Below are 26,679 nucleotides of genomic sequence, written 5' to 3'. Positions count from 1 at the left end.
TGTGGTCTGTGCCTGGGACAAGCTTCTCACCCACACTTTCACGCATCTGCCTGCCCTCGCAATAGTCTCCCATCCCAGGTCCCTGTGGGCCCTGGAGATCTCCGCAGGCAATATCCTAGGCCACATATATACTCATTGTCGACCCCATGGAAGACCATCATCAGTCAGATTTTAAGCCATCTTCGTCGTCGCCGTCCACTACCAACCTGCTTCCTGCAACGGCCCGTCCCATCACCACTCGCCAACCCTCCTCCTCGCATGAACCACATCTTATACTAAACCACTCCAACACCTCATCCTCCTCCTCCTCTGGCCTCATTGCCCCCAAGGCCCCTCGATACCGCGACCACGGCTACTCCCGAGATACCCAGCTTCTTTCATCTGTTCCGTCCGCCATCGCTGCCAACATGCCCCGCTCCGTGAGCCCTATGGACACTGCTCCCACCAAGTACACCAAGACCGGTCGCATTAGCAAGGCGAAAAAGGGTCTCAAGGTGCATCTTTGCGAGTCGTGCGGAAAGGTTTGTGCCTACTGCTTCTTCTATTCCGTGCCCATAATTAACAGCTCGCAGTCATACACTCGTGCTGAACATCTGCGGAGACACCAACAAAACCACAGCAGCGCTGCGCTCCAATGCGACTGGCCCGGCTGCGGAAAGTCTTTCCACAGGAACGACCTTCTCGAGAGACACAAGGAGAGGCAGTCAGTAGACCACCGCCTCTGACATGGACACGAATTGATCCGCTTGCAGCAACGACCCCAATGCCAACGAAAGAGAGGCCAGGGGATCCGTCTCCGACATTGACCGGGACGACAGTGTTGGCCCTACTGTGCTCCCCTCTTCGCCCTCTACCATGCCCCACACCTCTCAGGATGTCACCCACTCGCCCTACAATGGGCCAGCAATCGCAACCTCAAGGTATTCAGAGCTTTTTCAGTCGTCTGATCTTTCTTCTCTTTCTCTTTGTGGCTTTCCTATCTCGAGTCTGAAGTGAGTTTTGAAAGAAAAACTACACATGTCCCTTTTCATTCAATCTCCTTATCTTTTCTCTTCCTTTTCCTACTCGCAGAAGACATTCGAGAAGCATACTGACAGCAACAACAGCGCCGGCGACGCATGGACGGGCAGCGGATACGTCAGGCACCCCGTTACCGACTTGATCGGCGTCGGTGATGGATTCTGCGACCAGAGCTACAGCCCCGAGCCCCAGTACCATCTCGCGAGTGACTTCTCTTCCGCGAGCAAGTACCCCGAGATTGGATACGACCTCAACCCTTACCCCGCCATCCGCCCTCGCACCCTCTCGAACGCATCCTTCATGGAGTGGTCGACGCAAATGCCTCGATCACCACCCATGAACTGCACGCAGCCGCTCTACTTTTTTGAGGACCGCGAACTCCCTCTCCAGAACCTTTCTTTCTACGACAACACGTCGGGCCCAATGTCCTACGCCACCTCCGAACAGTCTTTTTACGCAAACGAACCTCAACCGTTTTACCAGCCGCACCACCCTTACCCGACCTCCTCTTACATGACTGGTCCGAGTAGCGTAACTACTGGGTCCTACCAATCTTGGGAAGATCTGGACACACAAGAAAACCGTCTGTTGTTCCCGACACAGCCATCCGCCATCCAGAGTATTGACCCTCAACAGGTGACTGAGTCCGTTCAACTTTATTGGTCATGTGTCCATCCGAGATTCCCCATCATCCACCGACCAACATTCGATCAAAGAGCACAGCCTCCACTCGCTTTGGCAGCCATGGTGGCAGCAGGAGCGCAGTATTCCCGACGACCTGGCTCGAGGGCCGAGGGCAGAGCTCTACATGAGAGGTGTCTGCACGCAATTGAAAAGGTGAGCCTTCTTTTCCTGGCATTTTTGAGCAGCGACTGACCTGGAACAGCGAGAACACGCAGGCGTCCCAATGACTGCCCGCGTTTGCGACATGCAGGCAATATTTCTCATCGAGCTTCTGTCCCAGTTCCGCAGCAATCGCTGCCCGACCAGTCTTTCCAGACCGTTCCGGGAATTGCTCCGCATAGTAAGGATTCTCGTGCGCCCGCTCAGCCAGCCATGTCTAACCACCTGACAGCTCTCCACCGATTTTGCCCTTTCTGAGATACCCACATCCTTGTCTTTTACTTCTGACGACCGAAAACTTCATCGCCACTGGAAGGCGTGGATCCCCGTCTCTGAGAGACAACGTCTCCTGATTGCTTGCGCCATTCTCGAGTCCCAATCCAACACCTTGCTGCTACGCGCCGCCACTAAGCCGACTGTTTCAAACCCTCCTGTTCCAGCGCCCATCCAAGCGTGGGATGCCGAAACACATGTGGCCTGGCAAGAAGCTTTGGCGAGCTGGGGCAAAGAGCCTGACGCCTTTGCCAACGCACGCGCCCTCTGGACACATTCTCCCAAGTGCCCGAAACCAGTGTCCAGCGACGACAAGCAAATGTGCGCCTCCCTTTACGCCATTCGTCTTGCCTCTCAAGCACCCCTTGCCGCCCTGCTGGCCGTCCACGACCCACCGTGGTTGCTTGACCCCAGTCTCTCGCGCGAGGAACACGAAGCGGCCACCTCGAGCATCAAGAGTTGGACCCAAAGCTGCGCCCCTCGCAACGCCGTTGCCGAAGCCCTCTCCGCGCTTCGGTTCGCTCAAAGCACGGACAACCTCCCGTCCGAGACGACGCTAGGGACCGAACTCTTCCTCTTCTTTGCGGCGCTGGTCCTGTGGGTTGCCACAACTCCACTCACGGACGACGCAACCCGGCCCCGCAAGAGCCGCAACCCACAGTCGACGAATCTCGTGCGCTTCCTGCAGGAGGCCTCGCCGGACGCGATGCACACTCCAAGCTTCCGCGAGGGCGTCGCCGCCTCCGTCGCCTGGGTCGTCGACGTCCTGAAGAGTGCGGACGAGGAGGCGCTCCCCGGTGAGCCGCTGGCCAGCGCCGTGCGCGTGCTCGAGCGCCTGCAAACCTAAGACCCGATCCACGTCTCTCCCCTTTTTGCACATATCCATCATTCATACCCGCATACATACATACGTTTTAGTGCCTTTTACGCCTTTGTTTTTCTACCGCATTCGCTCTTACCAAAATTATACCCGTTCGCTGTCTGGGCTCTTTGATCAGAACACCACACTCGCTGCAACACCTCGCTCCAAAAAATACCCCTCTCCGAAAAGCTATACCCTCCGAAAAACGGAAAACGTTACGTTCGCTACTATACCCCCTCGATGACCGATTTTTGTTGGTCTCGGCATTTGCATTTGTTTTTTGACGTCTTGTTACGGCTGCTGTTTTGCATTGCGTTGCATTGCATCTCTCCCGCATCATGCACATATATACTGCTTTTTGCAAGGCATTGGAATGGCGCTTTTGGTGTTTTTTTTTTTTTTTTTTTGTTTTTGCTGTTTGTCTTGCACGTTGTCAAGTTTTTGATGGCCGGAGTTGTTGCATCGCCGTTGCGTTGCATTGCATTGCCCATTTTGTGCATACACACATACAATAGCTAGCGACGACGACCGACCTGTCTGTATACTGCTGGAAAACCCAAAGAGAAATGATTTACGTCTATCTGCTTTTTGGTCTGCTTTGCTTGTTTGTTTGTTTGTGCGCGCATGGGAAGTTTCTTGCTTTGGGGAAAAGAAGGCTAGAGGAAAGAGAGACGTTCTAGATCAATCCATCACCACCATGACTACAGTACCGTTTCCTTCTCGTGCCTGTCTACGCGCCCCCCACCACTCCATCCACTTACTACTTCATCAACCACAAAAGCTGAAATTGGCACATGCACAAAACCCGAATCGGACGGGTAAAAGCGAACGCGCCAAAAAGGGCGAATTTCGTCGGCGTCTCTACATTCCATTGGCAGCGACGGCGGCGGCAACGACGACGACGACGGCGATTTGGAATTCCAATTGGCATCGGCGAATGAGCACAGGTGGCTGGAGACCGACGGGGTGAGCAGAATGCTAAATGTGGGTGTGCAGGGTAGGTAAGCTGCAGGGCAGGGTAGGCAGACAGGCAGGCAGGCAGGTAGGTAAGTAGGTAGGGTGTATCTGGTAGTGAGCGAGTGAGTGGTGGTTGGCAATTGGAATTGGCATGCTGACGGCCAGTCAGTCTGCGCGGTTAGATCAGGCCATGTAGTCTCGGTCTGCGGTGCGGTGGTCGGGACGCGGGCAGCCGTTGGCTGACACTGCGCGGTAGGTTCAATGCGCATTTACTTGTCTCTGTCTAGCGTGCAAGATGTTTCCAACAGCGGCATTGGATGCATTTGGGTGGAGGAAGTTGGATTCGTCACTGAGTCAGTAAGTCGCGTCGAGTCGATTCGTCAATCAGCTAATTAGGTAGACAGACGCTCTTTCCCTGGCCCATTCCGGACAACAGCATGCAAACTCCTAATTGGGACGTGCGTGTGACCGGTGAGGCGGATCGCAGCGTCCATCTAGGTACGAACGCACCCAGCCTCCCTCCCTCCAGGTCGCAAAGGCATGGGCGTCGTGAGGCGGGCACTGCGGACTCGTGGTGGGGCAATGTCTTCCCCCTCAGCTACTGGAGAAAAATTGCAACGACATGCGTTTGACACCCGTCAGGAGATTGCCGTATGTACGGAGCTCCCAACAGTGCATGGCATGGCGAGCAAGCACATCACCTGTCGTGTGATGGCAGGCGCGCAGGACAAGACAGGCCTGTCGGCTGCTGCGCTGGCATGCAACATGCATGGTCCAGGAAGTTGTCGCGCCAGCCCAGCCGGCTGCGTGCCGTAAGGTGCTGCAGTGGAGATTTGATGCCACTGGCTGACCTGACAGCACATTTGCAGCGTCGCTATGTGATGTGCAGACGAGCTGGGCGGTTGGCAGGCAGGGGGGCATGAAGGTGCAAGCGCAACGACGCTTTTTTGGCAGTTGCTCAATGCAGGAGGCAGCTCCGACTGGCCGCCCTAGAGCTGCTGCGAAGAGAACCCATGTCCGTTGGCCTGGAGCAAGCGAGCGGGGCGGGACGAAACGAGAACAAAAAACCAGAGGCGACGACGACAACGACCAGGAGAAGCGAGTGAGGCGTCATCGCGACAGGAGGAGGACCGGGAGCCATTTCGCTTTCGCATCATCCCTACCACACCCACCCACCGAAAGGGATACAAAGCTCGCATGGAGATGACGGGGTTGCGGCCCGCTGTACGTGCATATCTGTCCACCCAGGACACCGGGGCGGCGGGCAGGTAACAATGCGGATATGAACACTGTTGTGTCTCTGGACAAAGCGTTCGCCATGATCGAGAGATCGATCCAACACGATGATGGCTGGGCGAGCGCAAATCAGGAGCTGGCACCGCTGATGCTGCGCGAAAAGGACGTACAGTGGACAGTGTGGTTGGAAGAATGATGCCCAATGGTCCCGCAAGTTGCAAAAAGTTGCGGGACGGGGACAGATGATGGCTGCGGGTATACCGACGAGTGGCCTGGGCTGGGCTGTGGGTGGGCGGGTCCGAGGACACGGTGGTGTGTACGACGGGTCTGGTGATCGAGATGGCGGATGGCGTTGTTGGTTTTCTTATTTTGGGCTGCTTCTTCATGGGGTGTCTCCACATTCGGGCTTCAAGGCTGTTTCGAGCATGTGCGCAGAGTGTGCTTTGCCGCGCTTCACGGCAGGGAGCGTGTGTGACCTGGCCAATGTCAAAAATGCGTGTGCTGAATTTCTTTTCCTTAGCAAATTCACCGGTGAAATTTGCTGGCGGGCTTGTCGAGAAGTGCTACTCTTCTTGCATGACGGCAATTGCACAGACCATGAGCTTCTTGATCCAAAACCATGTTTTTCCAGATGGTGATTAGTATTCGGCAGCTCAGGGTAGGTATGCAGTTGCTTGCTTTTGGTCGGCTTGAGGAGTTGCCGATTGTCGAGATTGGGAGCGACCTTTTTTGCTTTTGCACAAGGCAGTTCCGTTGCCACGGTGCTATATGGGTCCCGCACGCAATCCTCAGGACCGAATAGTCGGAGGTAAATTCTCGGAAAAGTCGCGCGGACGATCAACCTCCCGTCACACGACATGTTTTGAGAAGTTCAAAGCATTGCTAGAGAGGTGAGGTCGAGGAGCTAGTAAATTGTGATGGAACCCCGGCCATGAGCTGAGCATCTCATCCATGTCCAAGCCCCTGTCACTCAGGAGGAAAACAAGACCACCGTTGCACTTGGAAAAAGTGATTGTCTGCGAACATCATAGACAGCCCAAGAGGTATGGATATCACTGTTGTAGGTGCTCTGTACTTGGTCCGCTGAGACCGCCATGGTGGAGCACGGCATCCAAGTGTCCAAGTGCCGTACCCGACAATTTGGTTCTTGGATACAGGAGCCAAAGCAACGGGTCAGGACGTCAGAGCCCAGCAGAACGGAACAAAAAGGTCACTGATGTGCGTGCATGATTCGTCCATTCTCGACCAGGCGTAGCAGGCTGCGACGCGTCCAGTGTCGAGTGAGGCTTCCACCGCAAAGACGACTCGTTGGTCTACGCCATATATTGAAGAACAAACGCGAGTCGGTTCGCTACCGAATCTGGCGTAGGCTGGAACCGTGCAATGGCCACTGTGTTGTGCTGGTAGTCAGGCGAGTCTGATCGTGACGCAAGGGGAATTCCGTAGTCAGTGATGGGAGATTGGTCCGTTGGTGATGGTGTTCAGTCACAAGACGGCCTGATTCGAGTGTGGACTGCGAGCCACAAAGGGCAGGTGCTGCTCTGTGCTGTGACTTGGACCCCAAAATACCCCACCCAGGTCCAAAAACAGATCCGACTCTGATCTTTCGCGGCTCTTGGAACAGAGGTGGGTCTTGCGAAGAAGACGTTGCTTCTGGCCCGACGCTTTGAACCGACACCGGTGTTCTTGAAAAGATTGCCGGTCCATCTCGCTGCCAAGGGGTTGGAGAAGGACGACTGAGTCGGAGGCGTGGGTCTTGAATATAGAGTACAGAGCCGTGCTATGAAACAGGTCGGCTATGCTTAAGGGATCCAAATTTGGCCTGCAACGTCTGAGGTCAGCCAACAGCTGCCGTGCTGTAGTCGAGCCAGGAACCACGGCAAGTACCTGAGGATAGCAGGGGCCTGACTATTCTTGGGGCTGTTCCGGAGGTTCGGTTTCGGTTCCCCAGATCTCGCGCGCACGAGTAATGAAGGGCGCTTTGCGTGACCTAGTAACTGGGAGACGATCACGATATCTCAGCCTGACCTGTGCCAGGCCAAAGGTCTCATCTCCCGTCGTAGCTGTTGGATTGCGGAGAAGCCGATCGAGACGTGTGTTTGTTGATTCTCAAAAAGATTTGGTTGCAGGCGGCGTCCCCGAGTCTCTCATTTCCCTGAAAATGAATAGCGAGCCGGACCAACGGCCTGGTGCTCCCACGTGTGTAAGAAATTAGCCTGGTCGTGTGCGGCACAGCTTGTCAATTGGGACATCCCTTGGCCGTGTCTTCCTTTTGCCCTATCAACGGCCCACGGCTCCAGGTCATCTTTGGGACAGGACGCTGGGTCTGTGCCAGCGGGGGCGACTATCCAAACCGTCGAGTGCTAGCCTCGCTCAATGACGCCCGTTTGAGGTATTCTTGGGCCACCTGGACACCAGATTGCATCTGCACAGGGGTTTGGTCAAACAGTATACAAAGTCAAGCTTCGGAATCAAAACCCCGTGTCCAAACCAACGCGTGGAAACAAACATCAGACCCGAAATTTTCTTTTACCTTTGGCTTGCATTTGACGGGATCTTATCCTTTTGCTTGTGGCGTACTCAGCAAAGCTTCTTGGGCTTTACTATTACTTGCCTTTGCAATCTCCAGCGCTTCGTCCGTGGAGTCTCCAGTTGCATTAGAGGATTGACTGCGACATCCCCATTGCATTTCCAAGGTCCCCAATTTCGAGGTATGAAATAGTCTTTGAAGAAATGCGCAAACTAGGGACCATCTGACATGACCTAGCTTGACAGAATTGAGACATTGACTTCGTCGAGCTCACGATGAAATCCTCATCCCAAGAGCGTGCAGACTCGCCAATGCAGTCCACGCCAAGATTATCCCTTGACAACTTGCGAGCACACGAGGCGAGCTGTCCAACGGTAAGAGAAGCCGGGGATCGAGAGGTGAACTCCACTGACATGGGCACAGACCGATACCCACTACGCCGAATACGTGGTGTTTGGGGAACGGAACCACGAGTACTACGAGGAGCTCTGCAGAAGCTGCTGTGACGGATCACTCCCTGAAATCGGAGACGCAGTACGAGTGCCAAGCGGATTCAACGAGAGCTTGGAAATGCAACCGGGTCCGAGGTCATCGTCCGAGACACCGCTACGGAGATATGTGACGATAAGCGCCCGAGATGACCCTTTTCCATTGTACGCGAAGCAAGAGATGAAGTCGATGCACATACGGACGGGAAGCAGGAGCAGCGTCGAGCTCAGAAGAGATGCGGCACGGCGAATAGACCGGGATTTGGAGGAGATGCACGACGAAAAAGATCCTAGAAGGGGATAATGGCGCGAGGACAATGCTGAGCGGAATTAGGCCGCGTTTCTTTCAACGATCTGATACCACTGGACGGGAACCAGATGAAGGTGTCGGAGATGGATTTGAATACGGACATGATACCCAGGAAGATGGTGGAGACAAAGGAGACGTCGGGAGTGGGGAGACGAAAGGAGTTGGATTCTGCTTTGGTCGTTGAGCGACCCCGGCTTTGGACAAAGCACGTGACTATGAGGTCATTAGCAAAAGATACATACCCATCTATGATTTCATCATAACTGTCGATTCGCAGTCGACGAGTTTGCAACGTGCTGTATAGAACCTATCATGTGGAGGGGTACGGGTACATAGTTTGACAGGGACAGCAGCTGGGCGGGCGCTGGGCAGGGCGCTGAACCGTCACGCTCTGCGGTCACCTGCAGTAGCATCCAATCGAACTTTCGCTTCGGTAGCAGCTGCATCGTTCTCAACACAAACCTTTTCACTATGACTCTACTTGTTGCCCCATCAAACCTGCAATCCATGGACCGCTACGCCAGCGTCATCTCTCATCAACGTCACTTGGCCAAAACTACAATCCTCCTTCCCTTATTAATCGCCCGACAGTAGCCTACGTTCCGCCAACGTCGCCACCACTTGCACTCTGCTGCCTGAACCTCTCACCTCTCACACTTCACAACACCCTCGCAAATCGAAACATGCCGGACCTCGACCTTCGTCGCCAGGTCCTTGAGAGCGGCAAGACCGTCTCTCGCAAGGCACGCGCAAAGCAACAATCGGGTGCCACCTCCAAAGTCAGTTCTGCCGCAAACTCGCCCGCAGCCTCCAGAAATGCCAGCCGCGCCGCCAGTCGAAACGTTTCCGACGAAGAAGACGGCAATTTCAGCGATGAGACTTCGATGAGGTGAGTACTCTCCATGCGCTGCTCGTAGCAACCATTTCGCATTGCTGACAAAATTTTGTAGCATGAACTCGATCGATGACGTCGTTGCCGCCGAACTTGAATCGTCGCCAGATGCCTGGAAGGCGCTGCTCGAAGACCGCATGACAGAGATACTTGATCGCAAGCGCAGTAGTACGGACGGGCGGGCGGATACTCTGGCTGCATATTGCTACCTGCTCAAGGGTCACTATGCTTACGACGAAATCGAGCACAAAGCCCCCGAACTCATTCCAGCCATCGTCAAAAGCCTCAAGTTGGGCTCGAGCGATCGCGAAACAATCAACGCGCTGAAGGCGATCGAGGTCACGCTCATCACCGTACCTTCCGATGATCTGTACGACACCGTCGCAGGACCGATGAAGCGCGTCATCGAAAATGCCGAGTCCTCGGCCGTGAAGGTCGCCGCCATACACGCATATGGAGTTGCAACCTTCTATGGTGGCGCATCTTCCGAGGAGACAGAGGAGGTCATGGACTTTTACCTTTCCATTGCTGAATCTGACGGTTATTCGATCGAAGCAGGCGATGATGGCGCTGTCGTTACCGCCGCTCTCGAAGAGTACGGATTCCTCGCCACTCTGTCCGACGACCTCGAGCGCTCATGCGAAACCGCCATGGACGTCTTTGTCGAGCAGCTCAACTCCTCCGACTTGGATGTACAGGTTGCTGCGGGAGAAGACATTGCCCTCATGTACGAAAAGGCCCTTGGCGACATCCATCCCGAGGAGAAAAACGTCGAAGACGAGGTTGTAGATCCAGACAGGTCCCCCGGTGCACCCAGGTATCAAAAGCTATACACTGTCTACCGCCGCGAAGGCGACCTAAAGCATACGCTCTCGGCTCTGAGCGGCCTCTCTGTCGGACGAGTCGCACATTCAGATCGCAAGCGCATGCGCTCAACCTTCTCGGACATCCTGAATACCATCGAATTCCCAGGGCGCGGACCGCGCTACAACACCGCGATGTCGAGTTCAGGCCGCAGCTACGGCAGCCGGATGCACATCAAAATTGGACAGGCAGGCGAGATGAACATTGACAAGTGGTGGAAGCTGTTCCGACTCAAGGCCTTAAGACGCGCTCTACAGGGCGGATTCTTGACGCACTATGAGAAGAACGAAGTTGTGCTTGACAGCTTGCCGTAAGTTTCTGCGCCGGAAAAGGGATTCGAAGAAGCTAACAAACTATCAGAGTCATGGTTGCAAAGAGATCTCGTCGTTCCTCAACGAGCAAGAAGACAAACAGAGGAGTCAACATATGGGAAGCAGACGCTGCTCTTGGTTACGACTCGGATTAGGCGGTTCGTTCTGGCGTTGGTGGTCTTGATACTTCTCATCCTTTTGGTCCGTGGTTCTGGTTCCCTATTGAAGATTCCCCCATTATTTTGTTTTTGGCATCAAGATTTGAGAAAGACTATGCTCAAGACGTCTTGACTTTGCTCAAAGAGGCCACAGATTCGCGATCCCTTGGTCATCACTGCGCATCAATTTCCTTGAATCGTATAGATTACGGTTTCCACAATAAAACAATTCGATATTTACCTGTGTTGTTCCTGCGCACTGTTGGAAGAGAAACTGTCGGCCTACAACTGGGGATCCTTGGCATCCTACCCTGTCTCGGCTAAGAAAGCTTAACTTGCGGCTCTCTCAACCTCATCCATCGTCTTTGTACCATCGCGCTTGCTCTCGACTCCAGGACGGTGTTTTTTTTTTTTTCGCTTTCGAGATGATGGGCTTTCGGAGTTACTGTCGACAGTCGAAGGACTCCGATGAGGACCGAGGGCGGACACACGGGGTTGAGAACGCAGGCGCGTATAAAGCGTCAGCAGTTTCCCTGGCTTGGTTCAGCGAGGCATCAAAGAGAATTCATGGAAACTCATACATACTGCCACTTTTCGTCGACAATCGAATTCTGCAAAACCAAGGAGGAGCAGGCTGGTCTAGCGACGACAGACACAGGGAACCCAGAAATCAGGAGTCCACCTCCGCGGACACCCCAACGCCAAAGGACATTAGCCGACGAAGTCTCTGCCTCGGACCGCACCTCAACCTGCACTACGGTGAAGCAGTTTCGGCTGTTACAGGCGACTGCCGTTAGTTGCCGCGGGAGGCTCCCAAGGTGACAGCATAAAGCAGTGCCGCGCATGTCTCGAAACCACATGGCCAAAGCCACCCCGCTCTTCTAGGACAACACATGGTCTGGAATATGCCGGCCACCGACCGGGATGCTTCTCCTGCTCTAGCGCGAGATGGAGGCGGTTGTGATGTGCGTCGGAGCAACTTTTGCGTCCGTCTAGATGCTGCGAAAATGCGGTTCACGGAAGGGAATCATGGACACTTCCAGGCAACTTTTGTCTTGACAGTTTGGAACGAACCACTGTTCAAACTTGAATGGGGATAGTCGTGAGCTGTGAGGTGTCGCAGCTGATCAATCTCTTTCTCTGTCAAACAACTTCCTCAAAAGTTCTCTGCGCCCCACTCGACGGCTGTGCATAACCGCCGTACAAACACACTCGCTATAGGTTCTACCGAGCTGCCTCGTAGCGGCGTTTCGACTCTAAACTTCTTGGCGCGAGGCGTTCCGCCCTGCGGCGGGAAAAGATGGCTGTGGTCGAGGCATCTGTACGCGCAATCAAGTGCTACCGCTTTGACAGCTTTTGATGGGGTTGAGCGAATCAAAGGCGCTCTAATCAAGGGCACTCGCCGCAAAAGGAAGGGAATGACGCGTAGCACTGATCGCGATTACAACGGTTCCCCACGATTGGTCTTGCACCCAACGCTGGGATTCTGTCTAGTCTTGGCATTTTTGCAATGGGACTTTCCGCCCAAGAACTTTTGGTAAACACCGTCGAGCGGAATGCGACATTCCAATTTTGAGTGCTTGAGAAAGAGACGGAGATGCAATCATCAGGCCCCCAACACAGCCAAAAAGAGGAAAATGTCTGTTCGCGCAAACTCAACGCTTCTCAATCGACTGCACTCTAGATGCACCACTCGCAACGACACCATATTGTGCATCCAGATCGACGCCCAACGTGGACCTTTGCACGCCATGTCCACCAATCGGTAGCGTTGCATTCCAAATGTAAGGTCGGCGAGTTACGATTAGGGGTGGTGCACCGGCCCGAGAAGAGCCACCACGCACGGAGGCATACGACGACAAGTGGCCGGGGGGGTACGTATGGTAGGGACTGGCTGAAGCAACCAGCAAAAGAGAGGTGCGAGCAAAGCCTCCACGAACAATGTATAAAGATGGCTTTGGCAATGAGGTCTCCGTCATTCTCTCCATCAGTCGCCCAGTTTTATCGAAAATTCCCTCTTTTTTCGCTTCAGAAACGACAAAAGTCCACCACGGGCAGTGAAATCTTGTAACTTCTCACCACCATGGTCCAAATCTCCAAAATCACTGGCGCCCTCACGGCTGCCGCCCTCTTTGCATCAGCTGGTGCTCATCCTGGAGAGACGCACCAGCACGATGTTGTCAAGCGCCAAATTGCTGCTCGCGAGCACTTGGCCTCGCACTCAAAGCGCGCTCTCGACAACTGCGCGAACTCGCCCAGGTCAAAGCAACTCAAGGCTCGCTCGATTGCTCGTCGCGCCCAGGTGGCGCAGGAGCTGCGCCAGAAGCGTGGCATCACTGCCAGTATGTATTCCCACAATCATGGAAGTGAATCGAGGAGAAATGAAGAGCTGATCTGACGGCAAACAGAGCCCAAGAAGTTCCGCCGCGACTTGGCCACCCTCGAGGAGTACGAAGCCATCAACCACAACATGACCGGCATCAAGAACTACGACGCATCCACGGATGCGGCCACCATCTTCAGCGGCAACACCAGCTGCATCCTGACACCAGAGGTCACAGACGGCCCATACTACGTCGTTGGCGAGATGATTCGCAAGAACGTCAAGGAGGACGTGTACTCTGACGGTGTCGACTTGTACCTTGAGGTGCAGTACGTCGACGTTGAGACTTGCGAGGGTGTCCCGGGCGTTTTTGTCGACATTTGGAACGCCAACGCTACCGGTGTTTACTCTGGTATCTACACCAGGTAAGATTTCTTTTGGCTCTGTTGCGACGTTGCAAAGGGAAAAGGCCACTAACAGGAGCAAACAGCGGCAACTACGCGGCCGAGGGACTCAACAGCACGTACCTGCGCGGCATCCAGGAGACGGACAGGGACGGCGTCGTTTCCTTCGAGACCATCTTCCCCGGCCATTACGACGGTCGCGCGACGCACACGCACTTGCTGGCCCACATGAACGTGACGGTGCAGCCCAACAACACCATCACGGCAACCAACAACATCACGCACATTGGCCAGCTCTTCTGGAACGAGGAGCTGCGCTCGGCAGTCGAGGCCGTCTACCCCTACACGACCAACACGCAGGCCGTCACCTCCAACGCCGACGACATGTGGGACATTGTCCAGGCCGGCACCACCTACGACCCCTTCCCCGAGTACACCTACCTCGGCGACACCGTTGAGGACGGCCTCTTTGCTTGGATCCAGATTGGCATCAACACTACCGCCAACTACATTGATGACGACTACTACAGCGTTGCCGCTTACTACCAGGCTGACGGTGGCCACGAGAATGAGGACTCGGCTATTGGCGGCGGCAGCGGCGGTATGGGTGGTGGCAACGGTACTACCAACGGTACCATGCCCAGCGGCACGCCCAGTGCTATGTAAGCACTCGAGGACGTGTGATGAGACTGGGCCAGCGGGAATGGCTCATTCGGTCTGAGCTTTGGATTGATTGATGAGGAAATTCGGAGAAGTGTTTGCTTAAATCCCCTGTTTGATCCTGAACCATTACTAGACTTTGATTTTGACATTGCAAAACTTTTGTGGCTCGTTACTGATTTGCAGTGAAGCGACACTGACCCCATGATTTGTTTACTCGACTTACTAGAGCAGGCTGTAGCACAGTGCTCAAACTCGGACATGGTCGCTGCCCAGCAAACCAAGCCAACTCACCATTCTAACCTCGCCCATCAACTATGCAATGGCGCCGACATTTCTAACTCACATTACTTGTAACTTTCAGGAGAGTGCTTCAGCACGTCAACGAATGCAGAAAAGAAGACCCCTTGGCTATTTGCTCACACCAGAAACTTCTAAAGAGCCACGGAAGACGGATTGAAGACGTCCGCTGGCAGCTGAACCTTCAAGCAAAACAATTTTAATCGGCGAGCGAAACTTCTGTGGCAGCGCTAACGCCCTTTCCACTTGCGAGAACAACTAAACGTCGCGCCCCGTTGCACCTGCCTGTCTTGCTAAAGCACATCAGCCCTCAAGGGGCGACGATGGTGATAGGCTGCATGAAAGAATATCACACTTTTGTCGGCGTCATCATTTCAAAGAGATGTCCGTCGCAAAACGGTTCAGGGCCTGCGAAAAAAAGTCTTCTTTCATTCAGAAGATTGACTTTCAACTTGGAGTCTTGCTGTCGCATTCTCGGTGCGGGAAAATCTGATTGGCCAAGGGGATGACCGTGGCACTGGAAAGAGTAGACGAATTTTCCTATCATTCCGGACACGATGCCCCGAATATCCCTGAAACGGCCTTTTCGGCACCAATGGATTTAATTATCGCAGGCGGACTTCATCTACATGCTCAGACCTGGCTGATATAATTCACATCAGGGGCGCTTACTCCTGAGGCAGAACACCTTGTCCATCCATCGATACAAGCCAGAGTCCCACCGCAGCCAGACAAAAGGGGAAAAGTGGTAAAAGGCTGGACGGTCATTGCTCAGGTGAGTCAGAGGCGAACAACACATGAGTTTCCAAGGAGCAATGAGCGGGAACTCTCTTCCAACTCTTCCAATGCACCCAGTGTTGATGTCTCTAAAAGGACAAAGTCGGCCGCGGAACATCATCCTGACTCGATCCATATGCAGTCAATCAGGATTGTACACTCGGTCGTGTCGTGTCATACCATGAAATATTTTAGTCACGTTCACCCCTCACATCTGGTACGCGACAGTTCAAACGATGGTAATCCCGCGGAGGTTTCCCGGCAAGACACTTGGTCAACCAACCTTCGCTCCCTCGACCAGCGGCACCCGTTGCCTCGACGACAACGCTCTCTGAGTCACTGCAGGACTGAATAAAAGGCTTCGCTCTCCCGCCCCAGAAATTTCTTCTCCATCCCTCTGCACCCCCGAGCCCAGCCCCCAAAAGCTGCTCTCGAGGCCAGAGGTGATCAATCCCGGGCTGATGGCGTAGCCGGTAACGCATGTCGACGACTCTCGCAGTCAAGACAAGTCTCAGGTTCGATTCCTGGTCAGCTCAACGGGCATGCATTTCTATCACACCTGCTCGGGCTGGTGGTGCAGTCGGTAGCACACCCCTGCGGCGACTTCTCGTCGTCTGCGGTCGGAGGTCCCAGGTTCGAGTCCTGGCCAGTCTGTGGTGTGGTAGAAATGTATGCTCTTTTCTCTTGGGTTGGTGGTGAAGCGGTATCACATGTCTGTGGTTCCCACAGGCAAGTCTCAGGTTCAAGTCCTGATCGGCCTCAACGGGCATGCATTTTTATCATACTTTCTCGAGCTGGTGGTGCAGTCGGTAGCACGTATCTACGCTAGCAATCGCTGCTGTGGATGAAACCCAGGTTCGAGTCCTGGTCAGTTTGTGTGTGGTAGAAATGTATGCTCTTTCTTCCTTTCGTCGACGCTTTTCGCCTTGTGTGGGACGTCGAGGAAGGGATGACGGTGTCTGTGTGCTGCCGGGAGATGGAAGCGATAGGCCAGATGAGGAGGAAGTGAGAAGGTAAGTCGACGGAAGGAGAGCGAAAGACTGGTCTAATGGAAGAATTGAGAGCGAGCACAAGTTGACAAACGGACGGACGGAAAAACGACAGGAGACGCCGGAGCAAAGGAAACCCAAAGAGAGTAGAGCAAGAGGCAGCTAAGAAACGAAGCAGTCAGTCCATCAAACACAGAAGACTCCGATGCCCAAGTCGACGCTCTGGCAGTCCTTCGCTCTTGCCGCACCAGCTCAACACTCCGCTGCTGCGCCGCGCCAACGAGCCATCTTTCGCTGCCCTACAACATGATCACAAGACACAAAAACACACGCCCACCAGCAGTCCAGAATCAACATGTCTTGGATCTCGCGGCGCAAGAGTCACGTCAAGGAGCATCTCACGTCCCGCGCGCGCATCGCGCTGCTCGGAGATGAAGCGGGCGAGCGTTCGACGAAACGGCGGCCCGGCAGCCGCCCGCCTGTCTTTCTGCACCCCGCTGGAGAGGAGAGGACACGACGAGGCATTGGCATCGCGTTGAGAGGGCATCACGGTCCTCGAGGTACATGACAGGAGGAAGAGGGACTGGCTTCGTCGCGCTCGCGCATCGTGCAGGCCGACGGCTGTTCGAGCCGCGCCGAGAAAGTGAGGCGTGCGAGGACGAGTTTGGACGGACAAGACTTCGCACGCACCACGGTCTCTCAAGGCCAGAATCTTGCTGACGAGGCTCTCCAGAAGGCATTCGTTTTCGCTGCGAACACACGAGAGCGACCCCGTCGCTCTCCCGTTTTTTCCTTCCCCGGCCGAATCCCGACCCCGACTCGCCCCTTGCAGTTCTTCGCTTAGACTACCACATCCGGGCTCGGCTAGGCACTCACGACGCACTCGCTTGCTGAACGGCTGATGACCAAAAGTGAAGAGGAAAAAAAGAAGTCCGTATGAAAGTGCTGCTCGTTCGAATCGCCGTCTCCGCCGAAGTTCTCCCGACGCCCCCTTTTCGAACATCCGGGACTCCTTCCTCCCCCACGACGCTTTTCTGGGATCGAAAAAGGTTCGACATGATAGAGAAGAAGGCCCTCTACCTGCTGGAAGTCGTCTGGGAAGTCTATCTTGCTCGCGTCGCCGGCTAGGCCGAAGTTCTCCCGGTGCCCCCTTTTTTCATTCCCGAGCCTCCCTGGGCCCCAACAACACGTCCAGGACTCCCAAAAGACAAAAAAGAAAACCCTAGAGGCCTATTAAGCGACGTTGGCATGATTCGAACATGCGCTCCCGAAGGAAACAGATTTCTAGTCTGTCGCGATAACCACTCCGCCACAACGCCGATTGATGGAAGCAACCTGGCTGTTTGCGTATATATTTTATGTCTATTGGCTGCGTGGGAAGGCTATGACATAAGCCCAGGTGGCGAGACCGCTGAAAACTCTGCAGTGCTCCCCTGCCCGCACCGCTCGACGCTCGCTCGCTCGGAGGTGAAAATCAATGACTAAGACTTTTGGATTGGTGAAGATCGAATGACTCGACGAACACGAGGGGAGAGGTGAGCGTGCATGTCTCGAGAGCCAGCGAAACCGATGTCATCGCGTTTGAGGATATGCTGAGCTTGCTTTTGTGAAGTGATTGAATCTCGCAGGCCTTATGAATGATTTTGAATTTTGATTTTGAGTCCCAGGACAGAGGCATCTTTGATTGCGTATTCTGTACTTTTCACTGCCTGATGAGCGGAATGCTTCACTGGAGTCGATCTGGAGCGAGTCTGAGGACACGCTGCGGCAGCTTCTGCAAAGTGATGGAAGTTTGCGCACCTCACAAATGCACTTATTTTTATTCTGATTTTCTACCTCTTCGACACCAGGGCAGAAGTATCGTCGTGACATCTGCAACCTGATGTGCCATGAGCTTCACAACAGATTGTCGGTACCAAGTTTGAGGAGATGCTGAAGCAGCTTTTGCGAAGTGAACACATATTACACGTCTTATAGAGAAACATTGCACACTTCACAAACGCGATTATTCTTGGAGCAGCGGCACAGGAACATAGTTGAGTCTGTAATAACATTTACTACCTCATGTACTTGACACATTATTGGAAACAATCTCGAACAAGGCTTCAAGAACAAGGGGCGAGCACGAAGGTGCCACAAACGAAAGCCTACAGGCCCTGAACCAAAGGGCAAAAGCCTACTAGCACCTACCACATGGTTCCTACTTGGACTTACCAACAACGGAGATAGGCGGCAGATAGGGAAATAGGTGATCAAAGCAGCAAGACCTATGTAAGAGGCTGAAAGATCAGAAAAGGCGAGCGGATGTGGCGCCGTTGCCCGTCCCGCCGCCGGAAGGGTTCAGTAAACAAAACACGACGCTCATCACCGGGGATTGCGGAAAATTTTTGGGAGTGTGTATGACGTCGGGGTGAAGGAAGCCAAGGACAAGGACGACGTAGAGAAAGGGCCATCCGACTTTCGTCCCTGATCTCCAGATGAGGCGTGAGGCTCTCGAGTCGCCTGCCAAGGTACTGGGTACGAAAAACGTGGAATTCCGGTTCCGACAGTTGTTTCGTAACGTCAAGGCGCCTTTTCGGCATAAAAAACGTCACGATTTCCAAACTGTCGTTCTGCGCCGACCGCCCGATGCAAATCGACGAGGCCAGTCAAAAGTGGACGCAGGTTTGAGGACAACTTACCAACTGTGATTTCTGCATGTTACGACCCAATTTTGAGCCTCGTTTGAGTGCAGTAAAAATCAAGTCTTGACGGCACTTACAGACTTGCACATGCATCAGCGAAATCGGCTCCCACGTGTCAGACTTTCAAAATTTTAAAGGCGCATAGACTCCAGACCCCATGGGCGAGCGACTCCGGGAAATGGTGCCATCGTGGAGAAGTCATTTGCGGGCGTTACCCCTCGTTTGGGGAAGAAGATTGTGAGAAGCTCCGCCGAGAAGGGCATCGAGAAATCTGCAAGATCACACAACATGTTGTTGAGTGTCTCGTGTCCTCAACGGCGGTGTGCGCAGCTGCGGGCCTGTTCGAATTTTGGGACGACGACCCCGACCCTTGCGACGTGGCCGTGACCGAGAAAGGAGCGGCGCCGTCTGTCTTGCAGGAAGGCCATAGCAGCCCCCAACGTGGGTGCACGCGCAAACCCTCCGGGGGAGCCAGAGGAAATGAGAATGGGGTTGGCAAACATTGGCGTTGCCCTTCTGACGCGGAGGTGCCGGACGGCTGCCGCCTCCTGGTTTTTTGAAAGAGCGACTCGGTCAAGAGGAACGGACTGACGTCACGCGGTGGATGCGTCGGCTGAGATTGCCACCACACGGTCCAGAAGCTGTAGAGCGAATGGCTGTGTTGGCATGACAAGACAACACCTGGTGTTGACAGCGTCGACACAAGTCTCGTCTCTGCACCGCGAGACGCAGTCTTTTCTCCATGCTGCGCCCTCGGGCTGGGGAATGGGGAGATATGCGCAAAACATGGAGGAAATGAGGAGTTGCTGTGGGCTCCCCATGGGCGTCGCGAGCACAGCATCAGGCCAAAGGTCCGGAGTCGCATGGTCAGCGAGCCCCATCAGCCCACAAAAGACCCCTACAGCACTGTGCGAGAATTGGCGCGGCAGGAGACGCAGTCGTCTAGATTGCTGCCCTTGCGCTTTCGCACCTCCACAACAAGGCCGGAGAACAGTCGAGAGCGCAAATATCGACTCCAGGAAGCATCGTGACCGTCAAAATTCCTAAGCATGGCGCCTATACTTGGATCCTGGGGTAGCGAGAAGCGAGGCGCAGCCAGCGATGCCGACCGGCATCCCATTTTCAAAGCATCACACGGGCTTGTTGAATGCAGGTCGGCGGCCTCGACGCTTCCATCACGCTAGAGTCGTGCGAAGATCATGATAAGGTCGTGGTGTAAAGGCATGAACAGGCAAGGCGGTTTCCAAAACAAAAGTCGTCGACAGGGAGCGGGGGATGCAGCGACAGCACTGAGCAGCGGCACGGCGGAAGCGTCTTTTTGGACAGGCCCACTGCGCGTTTCTTGCCTTGGCACGTTCCAGGAGCGGCGTGGTCCTAAGAACAAAAGGCGTTAGCCGATGACAGAGTGTCGTTTGATGAGAGTGGGAAACAGGTGTTGCTCTTGGCTACCTTTATGTGATCGGCCTTGAGGACTCTAGACTTTGATCCTCTTGCGGCCTCGAGGGCCTGTCTCTCCTTGTAACAAGTGCGGCTCCCAACAGTTGAGACTGGGTTCGGGTGCTGCCGCCCTGCATCAGGCTCGAGATCTGGGTGGTGGATCGTCTGATCAACATGAAATGCTGGGGGACTGGTGGCTGACATAAGCTGTAAGGTGTTGAAAAGGATGCTTCGAGTTCGGCATCATCGCGGCGGACAACTGTAAGAGGCCCACCGGATTTGTCGGTGCCGAGCAGTCGCTCCACCTTCCATCCGGCGTCAGCCAATGCTTCCCGAGAAGCGTCCGCAAAGGCCAGTTTCGCGCCCGCGGCGGTGGGTACAGCGAACGCCGTTGCCGCCCCGGTTGGCAGTGACCTTCCGACTGCCACTCGAAGCTGGGACGTCATCGGGGGACCTGACCATGGCCATGGCTGTCGAATTCGATGCCCGCACGCAAAAGTCGGGAGAGCTGAGAAAGCTGGCCTCCTTCGTTTTCCGCCCTCACCTTATATATCTTCTTCCTCTTCCCAGGGAGCCTGCTCTTGGATCGTCTGATATCCTTTCCCTCAAGGCCCATCTCGTTCAATACTTAATACCATGGCGCCTCAGAACAAGGCCGAACCAAACAACGGCAACGAAGTGTCCTGGGTGGAACAACACAACGCCGATACCTCCCAGACCTCGAGCGACAACGGAATGCCGGCAACCAAGGGCCACGGGAAAGTCAAGGGCCGCGTCGCTGGCGGTGTCTACCTCCAGGCCGTCAACGCGGAGGCGACGACGGGGACCGGCCATGGTCCCCTGCAAGAGGTGGAATGCGACATGCCTCTGACCTACACCGAGATCGTCCACAAGGATGGCGAAGAGTTTATTCTCCTGACGTTCGCTCCTGGCGACAAGGAGAACCCGTTCAACTGGCCCAACGCGAAGAAGTGGTTCATGTCGTGGCTGCTCTGTCTCATGACTCTGACTATTGGTCTGGCAACGACGGCGTACAGTTCCGGTATCAGCAGCATGTGCGAGGACTTTGGCGTCTCGTCCGAACTCGGCCAGCTTGGTCTGTTCTTCTTCAACTTCATCTGCGCCATGTCCCCCATGTTCCTGGCTCCTTTCTGTGAGCTGGTTGGTCGCAAGGTCATTTACGTCGGAGCTTACTGCTGCTTCTGCATCACCTTCATCGGTCTGGCTCTCGGAAAGAACATTGGAACGATCCTGGTCATGCGTGCCTTCTTGGGTCTGTTTGGCTGCGTCGGCACCATCCTGGTCGGCGGAACTTTCGACGACATGTTCGAGCCCAGGGAGCGCTCGCGCGCCATGGCTCTCTTCTCTTTCGTCGCCATTCTCGGTACGGTCGGCGCTCCCATCTACGCCGGCTTCATCGACGAGACCATCGGCTGGCGCTGGATCGAGGGTATCCAGGGTCTGTCCTGCATTCCCCTCCTCATCGTCCTGGTCATCTTCTTCCGGGAGACTCGCGGCGGCGTCACTCTGGCCGCGCGTGCCAAGCAACTCCGCGCAACGACCAACGACCAGCGCTACAAGGCCGAGCAGGAGCTGATTGCCAAGGACATCAAGCAGATGCTCAACGCTTCGTCGGTCAAGGCCGTCAAGATGTTGGCGTCTGAGGGTGTCGTCCTGGCCTTTGGTCTCTGGATCTCTTTCGCTTGGTTCCTGACCTTCCTGTTCTTGTCGGTTATTCCCATCACCTTCCAGGAGAACCACGGATGGAGCGAGGGTGTTGGTAAGTTGAGCCACTTACATTTTGAAATTCATCGCTAACGATGCGCAGCTGGTCTTCCCTACATCGCGCTCTGCCTCGGCACGACCATCGGATACGGCGCCAACTTCTTCCAGATCAAGAGATACGAGGGTCTTGTCAAGGCCAACCACGGCCGTGTCGAGCCTGAGGCCCGTCTTTTCGGTGCTCTGTTCGGCGCTCCCTTCCTGCCCATCGGTCTCTTCATCTACACGTACACTCAGTACGCTTTCGTCCACTGGATGGGTCCCGTCGTTGGTCTGGTGCTCATCGCCATCGGCATCTTCTTCATCTTCGAGTCGTGCTACTCTTTCACCGCCGACTGCTACGGCACCAACTCTTCGTCTGCCATTGCCGGACAGGGTCTCATGCGTAACACTCTCGGTGCCGTTTCGCCGCTGTTCGGATCCCAGTTCTTCCACAACCTGGGTTCTCAGTGGGCCGGTCTCCTGCTCTCTCTCGTCGCGGTCCTCCTGACCTTCATCCCCTTTGTTGTGTACAAGTACGGCCCTGCCATTCGTGCCAGGTCCAAGCTTGCTCAGAGCACTGCCGTCATTGAGGAGCCGTCCGACGAGGAGGTCAGCGAGATTGAGGACGAGAAGGCGGGTGCTGAGCTGTCTACGCCCCAGCACTAAGGTTGTTGATGGTCGGTTTGGAAATGTTGGTCAAGTTTTGCTTTGTTGGCGAGGCGTTTCGAGGCGCGGTCGCCCGATTTCTTTTATTTGCATGAATTTTGGAGCACCATCTTCTCGGCGTGGTAGTCTGGGTTGCATACTTCAGCATCGCGTTTGGATTTAATGAGTTTATGTTGTTTGTACGCATTGTACGAAGGGGCTTCTTGAAAAGTCTGGGATAGGAGTGATGAAAAATCAAAAAAGACACTCACCTCAACAACCAACGCAACTCCATGACCGTGAAGAGATTCTTGAAGAGTGCAACGGCGAGACAGTCACACCACGCGTGCGTGCGCGCCCGAAGCAGCTGGCCGGCAGTCTTTAGTATTTTGCAGGGCGCAACGCCCGAGCGCGCGTGCGGAATCAGTCTTCCACCCCCGGATTCCCAAAAGCAGGATGCCGCCAGGCGTCATTACTCACGAGACGTCGGCAATGGGGAAATTTTGGGGGGAGACGGGGGGCCAGGCCAGCCCCGTGGGGATTGTGCGCGGTGCTCCACCCAAAATCGGCTGCCAAGACCGCACTGGATGGCCACGACAGGCCGGCAAAGACAGCCGCTCACCATCAAAACCTGCCTTTTCTGCCGGAAGGCCCAGTATGGCGTCGAGTCGGGTCGTAGGAGGCCCTTTTGCCCGGCCGCTTCGTGGTTTTTTTGCGCCGAGACGCCGCAGCCGGCGGCACTAGAACCACCACCTCGAGTGAGAGGCCGCCGGTGATACGAGTCGGCCGGCAGACAGTTGAGCGGTGAGCCGAGACAGATGCCGAGTCCTCAAGATGCATTGTTGATGATGGAAGGCAGGCTATAAATTCGAAATGCGCAACACTCTGTTCTGTTCAGTTGACGAGTTGACGGTGGTTGAAGAGCGGGAGGTGTTTGTCCGGCTGCGTTTGCGCAAGGGGTAGCCTACCCGCCTGGCGGCAGTTTCCGCACGACGACTGCCGCCGCCGACCCAACCACCGCCTCTGTCGTTCCAAGGACCTGACAGCTGACCGTTGCGCACTGTCTTTTCGGTGCAATCCTTTGGACATTTGCTTCGGATTTGTTCCAAGGACCGGGAGGCCACAGCAAGTCCGACGCTCGATCATCGAACAACAAGTTGGGCAGGAGGCCTTGAGATTGCTTCCTTGATTTTGTGTGCTCTGATGAAGTGCGCCGTCAAGATCCCTTTTTCTTTGAGCGCTCACGGCTTCCTCAATGGGGGCTGGCCGGCATCTCTGCTCCGGCTACTGGCCCGGTGTCGCTTATGCATCTTCAACACAGGGCATGATCTCGAGGCTCGTCAAGACTTGCTTGCTGTGCCACACCTACCACGGAACTGTCGCGTGTCCGGTTGAATTCACGTCACTGACGATGGCCAGAACGGTCGAATGGAATCCCTTGCCCTTTGCCTTCGCGACGAAGCGTTTGATCGAAGACAAATCGATTCTGCGCAAACCAACGCCGGGGTAAATGTCATGTCAGAAGAGGCAAACACTGTCAAGTTTGAAGGGTGTCGGCTGTGGAATTATCCCATCACTGTCCGTCACTATCTGCTCCCTCTCGAAGTGCACGGATGTCTCTCACTATCAGAACCAACTGCCAAAGATTCAGGTCGCTTTTATTGAAGATTCCACTGTGAAGAGAATGCAAGGGGAAACTTACAATCTTAGTCGCAGTGCACTCTGGAGTTCCAACAGGGCGGGCCCTCCTGTCTGCACTATCCAGAAATAGGACGTCTCCCGAAGTCGGGTCTCAAAGCATCAGCCTTGGACAAGCCAGATGCCAAAATCTGCCAATAAGGCTGAACGTTGAGAGTCTGGCTCTTCGTACAATTTCACATGTCTATCTGCCTTCCATGGCCGAATGGCGTAATTGCGCCTTTACCGAACAACTTCGAACGTCTGAAAAGGTGCTTGGCATCTCGTCACTGCCAAATGGCGTAAGTCTGACCCATCAATCAACATTGAACGTCTTGGAGATGCTTGGCACCAAAGAATTTCATCTGGCATGATTTGAACATACGCTCCTGCGTCTTTAGTCCTCAAAGCTCCAATTTGAATTACCAGATGACATTCATGCCAACACCAGGCTTTGTCACAATTCACGAAAGAAAATTGAGAAATACTTAGACACAGGGAGGTCTCTCTGAATCCTGGACACTGTTTCTTATTTTCATTGTTTTATCTTCATCTGACACAATTCTAACCTACGCTCCTGCACGCTTAGTTCACAAAGTTCACATCCCTGATACCGGATGGCATTGCAAAAATCATGTTCATTTGTATTTCCTGCATCTGGCTGGCATGATCCGAACATATGCTCCTACAATTTTACATCTCAAGTTCGCATCATCAATCGTACCAGATTCCATTCATGCAGAAGCTGCGCTCCCTTGCTCTACCTTTATCTGGCATGATTCCAACTTACGCTCCTCTATTTCTGGTTCCTTCGCTCATTTCGTCAATTATACTAGATGACATTCATCCAAAAGTTTGGCTCCCTCATGTGGCATGATCCGAACGTACGCTCTTCCATTTTTGGTTCTTAAAGTTCCCGTTCTCAATTATACCAGATGTCCACCACCTTTATCTGGCATGCCTCGAACGCACGCTCCTGCATCTTTGGTTCTTCAAGTTCGCATCCTCAATCATCTCAGACGGCATTCTTGCCAGAGACCCGGCCGGCTCCCTCACCAAAACAGTCACGTTGAAAAGCCGATGTGGGAGGAAATCCTCTCAACGCGGTCGAATGAACACTCTGTAGCACTTGAAGTATGGAGCGGGCTTTCCACTTGCAATGCAGCAAACCCCTCCATTTGAACAGGTCGCTTGGAAACACCACTGGCCAAGGCCAGAGAAAGAGGATAGAGATATGGACATCGAACCAACGTATCGGGAGCGTGTGTTCGAATCATGTCAGATGAAGTCTAGGTCATGATCCATTCCCCTCTTCCCACATGCAGAGCAGTGCACAGTCTCAACATCGGAGCCAGTCTTGATGTATATCGCAGATTCCAAACTTCGCCTCCGGGAGACAAAGAACCTTCAATCAACGACTCGTCGCGTCATCTCGCTGCAACGCCAACACCCTCCCGTCCGCTCCATGCCACCATCCCCTCCCCATCACTTTGCCTCACTCGGCACCTCCAGCGGCAGCCCATTACACTCGCCGACATCCAACGCCACCAGCACGCGACTGACACCACAATACATGCTCACAGCCACCGTCAACTCGACACACTGCCGCTCATCCAAGACCGCCCTCAACCGCTCCCACACCTCATCACTCACGCCCCGCCCACTCCCAATCCGCACCACCTCATCCGTATACGCCAGCACTGCCTTCTCCTTCTCACCCATCCCCTCAACTTCCTCCCTTCCCTCCCCCTCCAAACTCCCCACACTTTGCTTTGTCAACACCCACGCCAAGACGGCCTTCCGCACGCCCGCCAGCGCCGCCAGCCGCGCATGCGCGCGCCACTCCCAAACCGCGTCGGTGAGGGCGCCGACGCGCGCAACCGCCAGCTCCAGCAGCGCCGGCGAGAGCGTCGTGTCGCTGCGGATGGCGCCGAGGAAGTGGTTCCAGCCGGCGGCCAGCGGCGGCGAGTGCAGCAGGGCGAGGTCGAGCGGGATCAGCGGGCGCGGGCGCCGCCGCGCGGCGATGGCCGCGTACGTGTCGTGGGTGGATTGAGGCGCAGAAGCCGGAGGAGTGCTGGGCGCGTAGGGGAGGCGCATTTTGGCGGCGGGGGAGGTGTGGATGTGGCCTGGTTGACGGAGGACAAGTTGTGGTGCTGCTGTGGAGGCGAGCATGTTAGTTCTGGTGGTGCGTGGTTGAGGCGTGAGGTGGGATGACCTGCCTTGAACGCGGCGCAGGGAGTGACTTGGGCTGCGCCAATTGAAGCGAGAAATGGAC

At 54.8% G+C, this 26,679-nt stretch overlaps 11 protein-coding genes and 5 non-coding genes across 16 annotated transcripts; 9 read left to right on the top strand and 7 right to left on the bottom strand.

Annotated features, from left to right (window-relative positions):
• Nucleotides 1–680: 680 nt before the first annotated feature.
• On the top strand, nt 681–3,411 carry BKA78DRAFT_317397 (uncharacterized protein). The gene is made up of 3 exons (XM_066888705.1): nt 681–1,857; nt 1,907–2,044; nt 2,096–3,411. The coding sequence occupies exons 1-3, from the start codon at nt 1,018–1,020 to the stop codon at nt 2,981–2,983; spliced, it is 1,866 nt and encodes a 621-aa protein (XP_066743694.1). The 5' UTR covers nt 681–1,017; the 3' UTR covers nt 2,984–3,411.
• A 111-nt stretch (nt 3,412–3,522) lies between these two features.
• On the bottom strand, nt 3,523–4,271 carry BKA78DRAFT_155459 (uncharacterized protein). Its single transcript, XM_066883013.1, has one exon. It carries the CDS (start codon nt 4,222–4,224, stop codon nt 3,700–3,702), a length of 525 nt encoding a protein of 174 aa, XP_066743693.1. The 5' UTR covers nt 4,225–4,271; the 3' UTR covers nt 3,523–3,699.
• Nucleotides 4,272–4,857: 586 nt separating this feature from the next.
• Nucleotides 4,858–5,867, bottom strand: BKA78DRAFT_155418 (uncharacterized protein). The gene has a single exon (XM_066883012.1). It carries the CDS (start codon nt 5,590–5,592, stop codon nt 4,945–4,947), a length of 648 nt encoding a protein of 215 aa, XP_066743692.1. The 5' UTR covers nt 5,593–5,867; the 3' UTR covers nt 4,858–4,944.
• Nucleotides 5,574–6,050, bottom strand: BKA78DRAFT_296677 (uncharacterized protein; the record flags this gene model as incomplete). Its single annotated transcript, XM_066886648.1, has 1 exon — nt 5,574–6,050. One exon carries the CDS (start codon nt 6,048–6,050, stop codon nt 5,574–5,576), a length of 477 nt encoding a protein of 158 aa, XP_066743691.1.
• Nucleotides 6,051–7,662: 1,612 nt separating this feature from the next.
• BKA78DRAFT_317389 (uncharacterized protein) lies at nt 7,663–8,945 on the top strand. Its single transcript, XM_066888704.1, has 2 exons — nt 7,663–8,095; nt 8,145–8,945. The coding sequence occupies exons 1-2, from the start codon at nt 7,997–7,999 to the stop codon at nt 8,511–8,513; spliced, it is 468 nt and encodes a 155-aa protein (XP_066743690.1). The 5' UTR covers nt 7,663–7,996; the 3' UTR covers nt 8,514–8,945.
• A 257-nt stretch (nt 8,946–9,202) lies between these two features.
• Nucleotides 9,203–10,589, top strand: BKA78DRAFT_252050 (interferon-related developmental regulator-domain-containing protein; the record flags this gene model as incomplete). Its single annotated transcript, XM_066884702.1, has 2 exons — nt 9,203–9,408; nt 9,470–10,589. 2 exons carry the CDS (start codon nt 9,203–9,205, stop codon nt 10,587–10,589), a joined length of 1,326 nt encoding a protein of 441 aa, XP_066743689.1.
• Nucleotides 10,590–12,670: 2,081 nt separating this feature from the next.
• BKA78DRAFT_155362 (GPI anchored dioxygenase) lies at nt 12,671–14,302 on the top strand. The gene is made up of 3 exons (XM_066883011.1): nt 12,671–13,086; nt 13,153–13,492; nt 13,558–14,302. The coding sequence occupies exons 1-3, from the start codon at nt 12,828–12,830 to the stop codon at nt 14,135–14,137; spliced, it is 1,179 nt and encodes a 392-aa protein (XP_066743688.1). The 5' UTR covers nt 12,671–12,827; the 3' UTR covers nt 14,138–14,302.
• Nucleotides 14,303–15,663: 1,361 nt separating this feature from the next.
• On the top strand, nt 15,664–15,744 carry BKA78DRAFT_t118. Its single transcript has one exon. It is a non-coding gene; the product is annotated as a tRNA-OTHER (tRNA).
• A 29-nt stretch (nt 15,745–15,773) lies between these two features.
• On the top strand, nt 15,774–15,862 carry BKA78DRAFT_t119. The gene has a single exon. It is a non-coding gene; the product is annotated as a tRNA-Arg (tRNA).
• Nucleotides 15,863–15,894: 32 nt separating this feature from the next.
• On the top strand, nt 15,895–15,969 carry BKA78DRAFT_t120. Its single transcript has one exon. It is a non-coding gene; the product is annotated as a tRNA-Pro (tRNA).
• Nucleotides 15,970–15,999: 30 nt separating this feature from the next.
• BKA78DRAFT_t121 lies at nt 16,000–16,084 on the top strand. The gene has a single exon. It is a non-coding gene; the product is annotated as a tRNA-Ser (tRNA).
• A 197-nt stretch (nt 16,085–16,281) lies between these two features.
• BKA78DRAFT_155346 (uncharacterized protein) lies at nt 16,282–17,322 on the bottom strand. The gene has a single exon (XM_066883010.1). It carries the CDS (start codon nt 17,198–17,200, stop codon nt 16,508–16,510), a length of 693 nt encoding a protein of 230 aa, XP_066743687.1. The 5' UTR covers nt 17,201–17,322; the 3' UTR covers nt 16,282–16,507.
• Nucleotides 17,323–17,435: 113 nt separating this feature from the next.
• BKA78DRAFT_t116 lies at nt 17,436–17,516 on the bottom strand. The gene has a single exon. It is a non-coding gene; the product is annotated as a tRNA-Ser (tRNA).
• Nucleotides 17,517–18,935: 1,419 nt separating this feature from the next.
• Nucleotides 18,936–20,001, bottom strand: BKA78DRAFT_155301 (uncharacterized protein). The gene has a single exon (XM_066883009.1). The coding sequence runs from the start codon at nt 19,744–19,746 to the stop codon at nt 19,093–19,095; it is 654 nt and encodes a 217-aa protein (XP_066743686.1). The 5' UTR covers nt 19,747–20,001; the 3' UTR covers nt 18,936–19,092.
• A 1,052-nt stretch (nt 20,002–21,053) lies between these two features.
• On the top strand, nt 21,054–22,748 carry BKA78DRAFT_252368 (MFS transporter; the record flags this gene model as incomplete). The annotated part of the gene is made up of 2 exons (XM_066884729.1): nt 21,054–22,098; nt 22,147–22,748. The coding sequence occupies 2 exons, from the start codon at nt 21,054–21,056 to the stop codon at nt 22,746–22,748; spliced, it is 1,647 nt and encodes a 548-aa protein (XP_066743685.1).
• Nucleotides 22,749–25,889: 3,141 nt separating this feature from the next.
• BKA78DRAFT_353865 (AhpD-like protein) lies at nt 25,890–26,501 on the bottom strand (the record flags this gene model as incomplete). Its single annotated transcript, XM_066891627.1, has 1 exon — nt 25,890–26,501. One exon carries the CDS (start codon nt 26,499–26,501, stop codon nt 25,890–25,892), a length of 612 nt encoding a protein of 203 aa, XP_066743684.1.
• Between the last annotated feature and the right edge of the window lie 178 nt (nt 26,502–26,679).

This window comes from Phyllosticta capitalensis (assembly GCF_038381095.1).
Source record: "Phyllosticta capitalensis strain CBS 128856 chromosome Unknown BKA78scaffold_6, whole genome shotgun sequence".
NCBI classification, from domain to species: domain Eukaryota; kingdom Fungi; phylum Ascomycota; class Dothideomycetes; order Botryosphaeriales; family Phyllostictaceae; genus Phyllosticta; species Phyllosticta capitalensis.
The sequence above is the reverse complement of the archived record's forward strand: the minus strand, read 5'-3'. Positions and strand labels throughout refer to the sequence as shown.